We start from the raw sequence: 12,089 nt of genomic DNA, 5'->3' as shown, positions 1-12,089 counted from the left end.
TCGAATAGAAGACCCGGGTATTAACCCACAAACTTATGAACACCTGATTTTTGACAAGGGAGCTAAAGCTATACAATGGAAGAAGGATAGCATCTTTAACAAATGGTGCTGGCATAACTGGATGTCAACCTGTAGAAGAATGAAAATAGATCCATATCTATCACCATGCACAAAACTCAGGTCCAAATGGATTAAAGACATCAAGATTAATCCGACCACTTTGAACCTGATAGAAGAGAAAGTGGGAAGTAGTCTACAAGATATAGGCACAGGAGACCACTTCCTAAGCAGAACCCCAGGAGTGCAGACAATAAGAGAAACAATGAATAAATGGGACCTACTGAAACTGAGAAGCTTCTGTAAAGCAAAGGACACTGTCAGTAAGACAAAAAGGCTACCTTTGGACTGGCAGAAGATCTTTACAAACCCCTCATCAGACAAAGGTCTGATCTCCAAAATATACAAAGAACTCAAGAAACTAGACACTAAAACTCTAATTAACCCAATTAAAAAATGGGGTACTGAACTGAACAGAGATTCACAACAGATGAACTTCGAATAGTCAAAAGGCACTTAAGGTCATGCTCAACCTCCTTAGCGATCAGGGAAATGCAAATCAAAACAACTTTGAGATATCATCTTACACGCGACAGAATAGCCAAACTCAAAAACACCAATGATAGCCTATGCTGGAGAGGATGTGGAATGAGGGGAACACCCATCCATTGTTGGTGGGAATGCAAACTTGTGCAGCCACTGTGGAAATCAGTGTGGCGGTTTTTCAGGAAACTGGGAGTCAACCTCCCTCAGGACCCAGCATTTCCACTCTTGGGAATATACCCTAGAGATTCCCTAACATACTACAAAAGCATTTGTTCAACTATGTTCATAGCAGCACTATTTGTAATAGCCAGAACCTGGAAACAACCTAGGTGCCCCTCAATAGAAGAATGGTTAAAAAAGGTGTGGAACATATACACATTAGAGTTTTACTCAGTAGTAAAAAACAATGACATCTTGAATTTTGAATGCAAATTGATGGAATTAGAAAACGCCTTACTTAGTGAGGTAAGCCAGACCCAAAAAGAGGAACACGGTATGTATTTACTCATAAGTGGATTAACCCTAATTAAAGGTCTTTGAGCCTATTATTCGTGATCCTAGAGAAGCTAAATAAGAAGATGAACCTGATGAAGATTATTTAGCTATCCGTCAGGAGATAGGAAATAGACAAGAGTCCCAGGTAACCTCGGGTGCATGGTGGGGGGTGGGAGGGTTGTTGGAAGGGGAGAGGGTTAGAGAGAAGGGAGTAGGGGAGGAATGGCGAAAGCTCGGTGGACCGGGATGGGGGGGAGGGAGGAAGGATGAATATGGGACCAGGGAAGAATATATTTCAACTAAGGAAGTCATTTTAGGGTTTGCAGGAAACTTGATTATATATGGGATCCCAGGTCCAAGGAGAGATCCCCCAGATTGTTCTCTGGACAGAGGAGAGGGTGCCTGGCCCGGCCTTGGCCCATAACCATACTGATGAATATTTTGCTTATCACCATAGATCCTTCATCTGGCGATGGATGGAGATGGAGACAGAGACCCACATTGGAACACTGGACTTAACTCCCCAGGTCCGGACGAGAGGCAGAGGGAAAGAGAACGTGAGTGGAGAGGGCAGGGCCAGAGGGAACCTTCATCCGACGATGAATGGCGATACAGATGGAGACCCACATTGGAGCACCGGACTGAGCCCCCCAAGGTCCAAATGAGGAGCAGAAGGAGGAAGAAAATGAAAAAGTAAATCAGGACTGTGAGGGATGCGATCGCCCACTGATACAAGGGGACTGATCTAATGAGCGTTCACCAAGGCCAGTTGGACTGGGATTGAGCGAGGACGTGATCCAACCAGATTCTCTGAATGTGGCCGGATTCTCTGAATGTGGCTGGCCCGGGGTCTTTCTGAAAAGCCATTGACAATGACACTGGGACTTGTTTCCTCTGCATATACTGGATTTTGGGGATCCAGTCTGTTTGGATACTCACCTTCCTGGACATGGAGGGAGGGGGGAGGAACTTGAACTTCCCACAGGGCAGGAAACCCTGACTGCTCTTGGGGGTGGAGAGGGAGGAGGGGGGGGGAGTGGGAGGGTGTTGGAAAAGAAGCGGAAATGGAAACTTTTATAATTTAATAAAATTACTTTCTTAAAAAAAAAAGAGAGAGAAAACGGGAACAAATACTCTCCCACCTTCAAAACTCTTCACATTTCTACATCCTGTTCAAATACATTTGTATAGGCTTCACTGCACATTTCTACATCCTGCTGATTTACACAAACATCATCGTACCATATTTTATGTTTTTGCTTAATATCAGCAAGAATGGATTCCATCTTTATGCCAACCTCAATAACATTATAAACTCCGCTTTCATGCTCACAAATGAAGCCAACAGTATGCATGGCTACTAGAGAACCTTTACAATCAAATAGTGGAGATCCAGAAGAGCCATTATAAAGAATATTATAGGTAAAGTCATTAGGGTTGACATTCATTTCTTGGAAACTTCTTTTTGTACACATATGGAGGAACTGAGAAGAATGGCTATGACCTGTTGCTTCTTTTCCATGAACAAATTGCTGACTCTTCTCTTTTAGTTTACCTTGAGTGAGCACTGCACAACGATCAAAAACCTTGTTTCCATTTTCATGGCCAATCATATATATCAACTCACTGGGAAGGACAACAGCTATTCCGTTATTATACAGTCCAGCAGGTACTTCTTGACCATTATCCTTCATTTGCAGGACAGCATAGTCAAGAGTGTCATCAGATATGAGAAGCCAAGGTTCAATGCGAAAGCAACTGTTAAAGTTTGAGGTTGGCTCTTCACAGCATTCGTCATCAAATGTTACCCTTACGCATTGGCTCATTAGGTCTAGACACTGACTTGGCTCTCTTCCTTCTCCCACAATATCATTTAATACATGTCGACAAGTGAAAATGTACAACCCTCTGAAAACAAAGCAAGTGGCTCTACCCCTGTTTCCATTATTGTCCCAAACTATGAGTCCAGTGGAATCCATGAAGTGTGAAATAAGTTTGACCATTCCGTCTGGAATAGAGCTTTTCACCACTTCACTGAACCTCCTCTTATAGGCTTCGAGAAGAGACTCTGCTTTACTATTCTCACTTTTCTTCTTGATATACGCTCTCACTTTCTCACGTTCTCCTGTCAGTGTGGGGTACAAATTCACAATGTATCCTTTCAACTCACTGATGTGTCTGTCCTCTAACTCAGATTTCTGAGTTCTCGCTGCTTCCCAAGGGCTCTCCTTTGTCTCAACATCAATCTGAAAGAGCTTGCCCTCCAACACATCAACTGGCTGGCTGATCGCTATGATGGTGTCATTGTTAATGAGTGTCCAATGGTCACTCTCTACAAAGGAGCAAAACCTGCCATCCTTCCTCAGAGTGTTCTTGATGGTCTCTCCCTTGAAACCATAGACACAGAGTTTGGTACCTTCCTTGTGAAGTTCCCTGCACCTCAGAATCCTGTGCTCCCTATTCCCTACTGCATGAATGTAAAATACAACACACTCAGCAGATGGCTGGTCAAAGCGGCCACACACTTCATTATTTTTTTTCTCCTCACTTTCAGTTTTGGAAAATGTAATGTCTACATGGCTGCCTTGTGGAAAACAATAGAGGGGCATACTAAAGTTTATGTACCCTTCTATTCCTTCTTTGCCACACACCAACATTTCTTTGCCTGGCTGTTTTTCTATCTCTCTTTTGACAAGGGCATGGGAGTTCAGGGCCTCATATAAGCTACCTGTCTCTCTATGGATGGAAATGCAGAAATATTTTTTGGAATTTTCCCCCAAGGTGATCTTGATTGTTTTATCTGGGAGAACATTCTCATCTTGTCGAGTTTTCTTAGAAGAATAGAGTCTTTGCTCTTGGCTGTTAGATGTCTCATTTGATGCTTTTCGAGATCCCATTTGCATTTGCAAAATCTTGGGATCCTTCTGCTTATCTTGAAGAACCTAGGAAAAAATGACAGATACTTTAAAAATTGGATTCCAACTCTAAGTTTTAGTTTACCTCATTAATAGGCAATTCAAAGGTTCAATGAATATGTTTAAATCAGAATTTAACTCAAGATCCAAAATGCAAGCCCAGCTGCTCTAACTTACCTTTCAGATGATCTCTTCCTATTGCTCATGGCTTCTTTCCCAAACAACGGGCAGTAAAAATCACAGTTGTTTCCCAGACGTTTAACTGTCTATCAGTTTCCAGAAAATTTTTCCAAGTATTTTATTTCATTTTATTTTCAGCAATGCAGTTTTTATCTTTGCCAAACATAGCAAATGATGGTATCTAAATTTGAATTTGTTCATTTTTGTTGTTTTTAAAAGACATTTTATTTGTATTTTTAAGTATATGTCTTTACGAGGGCTTGTGCATGTTAATGCCGTGCCTGCAGAGACCAGAAGAGGGCATCATATCCCATGGAGCTAGAGTTCCAACCAGTCCTAGCCTCAGGATGTCAGGGTTGGTCAATGAGTTCTAGTTTCCTTAAGAGCGGTCCATTCATTTAAAAAACAAGCCATCTTTTGAGCCACCTGTTGCAGTTTCTCTGAGACAGATTTCACTCTGCAGTTGAGCCCACTCTGGAATAAAATATCTAGTCCAGGCTGGCTTCAAACTCATTATTTTTATTCCTCCTTCTCTCTGTGCTTGGAATCTAGGAATGCCCTGCCATGCTCACCTTTAATGAATTCATTAAAGCAACTTAGCAGGGATATGTTAGTATAATCTATTTGTTATTTTCTATTTTATTTTCTTTGTGCATGCATCTATTTGTGGAGTTTGGGTGTGTGTATTTGTGGGTAGTCCTATATGTGTGGACACATGTTTCCACAGTATGTGGAGATAAGAGGCTAAAGTTGGGTGTCTTCTTTGATAATTCTACTCTTTATGTATTGAGTCTGAGTAATTTTCTGATTAAGCCAATCTAGCTAGCCAACATGCTCCAGGGCTCCCCTACCCTTCTTCTCATATGCTGGATTTACGGCTGGGCTATCATTACCATACAATATTTATATGGAACCTGGGGATTCTAACTCTGTCCTACACACTTCTATTGCCAAGGCTTTACATACTGAGCCATCTCTCCAGGTGTTATTTAATGGATTATTTATTCTGCAGTAATGAAAGCTAAACAACTTGATCCTTCCTTAAGCTAACTTACTCCTGAAAAATTAATACATTGATTCACCACCACTACCACTGTGCAAGAAAACTCAATGTATTTCCTTTCTTACATAAATTTACAAATCCTATGCATGGCCTCTCTTTTTTATAAAGAAATTGAGGATCAGAAATTTATCTTCTAAGTGCATTTCCTAATGTCACATAATGACCGATCTAAATTGTAAATACTCTAATGTCTCTTCCCATTAGACTACTCATGATATTTGCAAACTTTGCATCCATACCTCCTATTCTTATAGGCCACTATCTTAAGATTCAAGGAAGAAGAAGGAAGAAAGAACCAAGGTTAATAATCAAATTATTAATCAAATGATAGCAAAAGTGAACAAAATAAAAGCCTTTTACTCCCGTGGTCCTACATCACATTTATCTTGGCAAGGGTTCACTTGCCAGCAGTACAATCACTGGTAACAGAAGGAACAGTAGTGGAGTATAGTAAAGATTAAGCCTCTTGTCATCTGTCACACTGTCATTCTGCTTTAAACATATAAAAGAATGGTCCTGTAGGCATGCATAGAAAATCTCAGAAACCAGTTCCTCAGTCTAAATGCTCTCAGAATTATCTGTGCACTATCTCGTGGAGATGCTGTAGCAGACTTTCTTCTACACAGGCTTCTTGGACAAATGTAGACACTTTGTCAATTTTTTGAGTCCATGTTGTACACTTGAGACACTGTAACCCAGGCTGGCCTGGAATTTGCAATCCTCCTCCTCTGCTTCCAGAGTGCTGGGATTACAGGTGTGAGGCACTTTGCCCGTCTGACATTTTTGAAAGGGAAAGACATAGGAACTATGTGTGGTTCCTAACTTGCTGTGCCATGGAGTAGGATAGAGAAAAAACAGACCTAGAAACAAAAGCCTCATTTTCTGAATCATCAACCTTTCTAGAACTTGAACAAAAGGAAACAGTCTGAAGGACTGGCCTTCTCAGCCTTTTATTTTCAATTCAAGAAGTGTTCTCAACTCAGAAGAGACATAAAATCTGCCATGTCAGCAGAACCCACAGAGCAGGAAGGGCTCTGACTTCAGGGAAGCAACCTTGTCCATGTCTCCACTTGGCCTCAGGCAACCCCTTCTTTCCTTTCTTGACATACACAAATTGGAGGTGGAATCCCCTTCACCCACTTAATAAAGCTAGAGTAAGAACAGATGTATGGAAAATCATGTTTATAAACTTCAAAGCACTATGTAAATGTAGGTTGCTAGGATTCAGAAGATTAGTCACACTAAGAGTAAGAGTTTCATGTTCTTAAGTATTATTAGTTTTGTTATTTATACAGTTTAATCTAACACATTGTATATGACTTTGCAAAAATGTTTGTTTCAAGGATTTGAAGAGACAGTTCATGGTTCAGAGCTCGCACTGTTCTTTTAGAGGACTCAGGTTTGGTCGCCAACACCCACATAGCAGCTCACAACTGTCTGTAAATCTAGCTCTAGGGGATTAGATGCCATCTTCCAGCTTCTGCAACCACATACAATTTAATGTATGCAATACTTCTAATGCTAATGAGTCTTTGTCTTAGCAGGAAGATTATGTGGCCTAGGATCTAGGGTACTATAGTCTACTCTGAAGACATCCCACAAATCCACAAATGTTTGCACACATACCTGAGGCAAATGGTACTTAATTGTCATGTTGTTCCTTAAATCGGGAAGGACCTTCTGTGACCCTTGCTTGCTGTAGCTCATGGTGGCTTAGAAATGAAACAGATGCTTCAACTGGAACAGAAATTTCAAAAACATTCATATTACAGTAGTGTCTCCACAGCATACTCAGGAAATAAAATGATCAAAGTCCCAAATCATATCTTTCCTCTTCAGGTTTCATGCCCCAGGATGGTGTTAGCAAGCAGATAGTTTATCCACCAAGCATAATGAGCCAAGTAGTAAAAACAAATCACTATATATCAGGCATTATAAGAAAATATCAAAATCTTAACAGAAATTGTCTCTAATGGCTGACCAACAGAACTACCATGGAAAACAAGATCCATTTGGATGGTTTTGTTTGTTTGTTCAGACAGAGTATCTTGAAAAAAAAAAGTGAAGTGCCCAAGGTCACATCCTGAAACAGAGAGGACATTAATGTTGGTAACAATAACCCACAAAGAAATTTCCAGTTGGGAAAATAAATAGTATGTTCTACTAACGGAGATGCTAAATCTAACCTTTGAATGTATGAGCATTTATTGTTAGTTGTGTGTATGTTTTCAGGACTGACCATTTGCTTTCAGATAACCAGCTGGTGTGTTCTTTCATGGGAAAGACTTTCTCCCGTTCTCAGTATTCCAAGAATTTGAAATGAGAGCAACCTGAAGTGTGTGTGTGTGTGTGTGTGTGTGTGTGTGTGTGTGTGAGAGAGAGAGAGAGAGAGAGAGAGAGAGAGAGAGAGGAGAGGAGAGGATTAAAAGGAAGAAAAGAAGGAGAAATGATGTATTTATATTATAGTCTAAAAAGGTAATAATTATGTAAGGAAGTCTGATCTTCACTGAAGATAGAGATGGAAAGTGATAACAGATTCTAGGGAAATCTAGAAAGGGAAAATTGGATAGTACCCTGAACATAAACAAAATTTAGCAAGAGTTATAAAAACTCTGAAAAGATGCAAGCAAAATGATATTTAGAAAGTGTACTGCTTTCTTTTTCTTTTTTGTTTGTTTGCTAATTCAGAGACAGGGTTTCTCTATGTAGCCTTGGCTGTTCTGGAACTCACTCTATAGACAGGATGATCTTGAACTTAGAAATCCACCTGCCTCTATCCTCCAGTGCTGGAGTTAATGACATGTGCCATTTGCTTTAAATGGGTTTTACCCCCAAGTATTTTCCTTTGCTGTGACCTCTCAAAAATAAAGAACAATTTAAATAAAACTTTGGCTATTTTCTTTCCCTTGCCAACCTGGAAGGCCTTTCTTAACACACTTACCCTTACCCACTCCAGCACTCCTCAATTATTCAGGAAGAATGATGTCCTAGGCTCTCTGGGAGAGATGCTCTCAGAAGGGAGCATCCCACTCTATGGTCAGCTTTACATCACACACAGCCAGCCTGAGTATCAGATTCCCAAGACCCCAGGTCTGCTCTCTGTGGACTTGTTTTACTCAAGGACAAAACCAAACAAACAAAAATAAAAAGGACAAACACAAGCTACAATGTTTCTGCTTACAGGTAGGTTATATAATTGCAAAGGTTCCTTAAATGTTATCTTTATCAGTAGAAACAAAAATATCCACAAACCACAGCAGAAGCAAAATTACTAATACAACTTCTGCTTTCTTACCTCTGGGACTGAGAGTGGCCACAAAGTTTGAAGTGACGTCTCTCTCTATAGCGCACACAGGTACTGTGGATGTTGACTTCCTAGGTCCTCGAGGTTGGACTCCCAGAATCCTGGTGATAAAACAAACCTCGGATTACTGCTCTTGGGGTAATGAGAGCAATCACTTCACACAGTGGTAGCAGTACTGAGAGAGAAGAACATGCTTAGGCTGAGAAAGTGTGTAGCACTGTGGGACTTTGAGATCTTGTTTAACTCAGGCTTTAATGAGGGATTGGTTAGGACTGGGTAATAGATCCGGATTGGTGGCTATATCAAACCTAGAGGTCAGGATTAAAAACTTGTGATGCAAATTGTTTTATGATGTCGTCTATGAAGAGTGACTGGTAGTAGAATTAATAACAATTACGTTATCAACTTTGTAGTCCCCTGGCAGAACAGTCCTCAGCATTCATGATGATTTAAAGAGCAGGAGAATAAGTCGGGTGATTGGAGTAGACTGCACTGCAAGAACCGACGGCTTCACTCTATAAACGGACCATGCTTAGGAACGAGATCAGCTTCTGTCGCTTACGTCTTGTATCCTTGCTCTAGAAAGAGGCCCGCTCATAAAAATATATTTGTGAATATTTACTACGCACACATTTAGATCCTGAGAAATTTATTTTAGGTTTCTAAAAGTGAGCCACCAGGTTTAAGGAGGCCAGGTTTTACACCACAGTGCGCTCTCCCTTGGGCCCTGCAGTTCTTTTACCCGCCGCCAAGAGCTGCAGACAGTGCACAAGTGGGGCCTGTTCTCTTCTGGAATCGAGGTGCACTTCTCTGTCTCCCTGACGCCCATCTGAATGAGGCTTTTCTGCATTATTCCACCGCAAATAAATCCTCCAAGTCAGCCCCCAAACTAAGAGTAGCTCACCTAAGAAAGTTTTCTCTCCAAGCAGCACGGTTACTGGTCTGTGCTTCGGTCTGGGACTGTGAAGATGTCTGCCACAGCGGATCAGAAAAGCGCGCGAAAAATACAGCAGGCCGAGTTGTTTACCCAGCTCACATTGGCCTGGGGGGTGGGGGGGTGTGACGCTATCGCTATAGGCGACACAGCACTCTGGTCCCTGAGCAGCCTACTTCCTGTCAGAAGATTGAGAGTTGCAGCCAGGCTGCAGCTGAGGAGAACCGCCCTTTCCTCTGTAAGATTCTTCTTTATTCGTGTTTGCACATCCCCTGCGGTGGGTAGAGGGCCTGATGCTGATCTGACCAGCGAGCTAAAGGGAGGAACCAGGGTGCCAGGGTTCCTGCCCCAGCTCAAACTAGGTAGGCAAGGTGCCCCGGGCAGGAACTTGGCCCGCAGGAGTCCTCGGGAACTGGGTCCTACAAGGACATCTACTGCAGAGAAGCTAATCACTGTTGCCAGGGATGTGAGTGAGAGCCACAGTCCCTGCAGGTGGCAGGCGAAGGCTTTGAGAATCAGGAAGAAGCTACAGGTGCCTTCAGAGCAAATTCACTTATCATGAATCTGTTTCCCAAAGGAACCTGAGTGCCTGCTGATGTTGTCAGTTCTGATGAAGAGCATGGTGTCCACTTCAGAAACACAGATCGCAAACATGCTGCTAAGCATTTGCCATGTGCTAGTATCAACTGAGACATGATATAAATACAAAAATACACCACTGTATAGAAAGGAACTTGGTATGAAAACATGGGGTATCCAAACACATGTAGTTACTACGTGTTGAAATCACAATGTTTTGCAACTGAGTTAAATAAATTATAGTACAAAAAGACTAAGAAGAATAAAAGGGACAGGGAGGAGGAAGCTTCTCTTTGTTCCTACACTACTGTGCTGAGTTCCTTTCTAACTTTCATTCTTTTTAGTTTTTGAGAATTATGTAATTACACCATTTCTCTTTCTCTTCTGTCCTTCTAACATCTCCCATGTACCCCACCATGACCACCTTGTCCTCTTTCATACCAAAGTGTGTGTGTGTGTGTGTGTACAATTTGTTCTGTTCAAATCATGATATGTCTGTTTTTGAGGCTGATCATTTGGTATTGGTGTCTCTTTCATAAAGAACCATGCGCATACTGAGACAGTCCAAATAGCTGTTAACTGTCAGGTCCAGGTCGATGAAACACAAAATGAAGAATCCTGTGCAGGAAGGATTTAGGATGCACAGAGCAGTGGGTTCAGGGGGCAGCAGTGGCATCACTAAGTTCAAGAACATAAGCTCGGTGGTGACCTGGGAGTCATTAGGAAACAGGTTCTATCAAACTAGACTCCTTCAGCATCAAAGCAAATGCCAGACCCTCCAACCGCTGCTGCTAGAGCTCCGGTTAGAGATGAAGCTGGCTGCTACACATGGACACTGAGGTAATTTATGCAGTGATTTCTGCACACTCAACTTTTCTGACTTAGCTTGCCTGGAAGTGGAGCAGAAGCAAGATGTCCTGCACTTTGTTTCTGTCTTTCAGAGTAGTAAGTACAGAAGAACCCGATTTCTATTACTTGCAAATTAATTGCTTGCGTGTCAGCCTTTGGTTTTCAAAGCTCTGAATGTGATGGGAAGAATGCGGCATAGAGTGGGTGACTTTCTTACCTGCCAATTATGGGATAGTAGATGCTGAGCTGAGAGAAATGAGCAGAGAACCTGGAACATTCTACTGGCAATAGAAGCTGGTGCCATAGAAAATTTAGATTACCAAAGGACTTTGAAACCTTGTCAGACAGTAAGAATTTTTCAGCCAGTTATGAAGATGCAGCATCCCAAGCATTTAGAATAGCAAATTCAAGGGGTTTTGTAAGGTACATCCTTCATGAGCTAAGCATTTTAAGTAAGGATTAAGATGTTTCTAATTTAAAAAGCCAACGAGGAAAAAAATCAACTATTGACTTGAATTCTAATATGTACTTTTCACTGGGGATTAATCTCAAGACCTGTGTATGCCAGGTAAATGGTTTACGGCTGAATCACGTTCCCACCCCACTTTTAATTTTTGATTTGGGGATAGAATTTCACGGTTGGCCTTCAGCATACTCTGGAGCCCGGGCTGTCTTGGCACTTGTGATTCTTGCTCATTAGCCTCTGGAGTAGCCGATTACCAACTTGTGGTAACAGGTCCACTTGTCAATATCTTTTCCTTTTTAACACACCCTAGATCAGTCTGAAATATCTGAAATGATGTCTTCTTGTTAGTTTTCTAGTTACTGTGACTATCTTTTGTGTCTTCATTCAACAAGCTAACTAACCTCTCATTTTTTTCTATTTAATATTGTAAAGAATAGAATACATAGACTATCCAAAGTCAGTAAAGGCATGAAGTCTATGTTGGCAGTTATTAAAGTGTCCAATCATATGTCAGAAGAAAGCTTTCCAGATTCCTTCATTGGAGAACATGAATACCCACTATATTAAGAAGTTTTATATAGAAGTGTGCATGCTGCAAACCCTTGACAGAAACTTTCTTTGAGTAAAAGCATGGCAAGTGGAAGCATGGAGTTCTCTGCTTGTCTTGCTAGTGGCCTGGGAACCTTCCTTACCTTGGTGAG

General features: G+C 41.5%; 1 protein-coding gene across 1 annotated transcript; it reads right to left on the bottom strand.

Annotated features, from left to right (window-relative positions):
* Nucleotides 1-2,165: 2,165 nt before the first annotated feature.
* On the bottom strand, nucleotides 2,166-9,622 carry LOC125397984 (serine protease FAM111A-like). The gene is made up of 4 exons (XM_048430530.3): nucleotides 9,465-9,622; nucleotides 8,552-8,661; nucleotides 6,883-6,993; nucleotides 2,166-4,040 (listed from the first exon to the last, which is right to left on the bottom strand). The coding sequence occupies exons 3-4, from the start codon at nucleotides 6,961-6,963 to the stop codon at nucleotides 2,253-2,255; spliced, it is 1,869 nt and encodes a 622-aa protein (XP_048286487.3). The 5' UTR covers nucleotides 6,964-6,993; nucleotides 8,552-8,661; nucleotides 9,465-9,622; the 3' UTR covers nucleotides 2,166-2,252.
* Nucleotides 9,623-12,089: the final 2,467 nt, after the last annotated feature.

This window comes from Myodes glareolus, chromosome 7, assembly GCF_982192425.1.
Source record: "Myodes glareolus chromosome 7, mMyoGla1.1, whole genome shotgun sequence".
NCBI classification, from domain to species: Eukaryota; Metazoa; Chordata; class Mammalia; order Rodentia; family Cricetidae; genus Myodes; species Myodes glareolus.
Note: the sequence above shows the minus strand (reverse complement) of the source record. Positions and strands in the feature narration are given on the sequence as shown.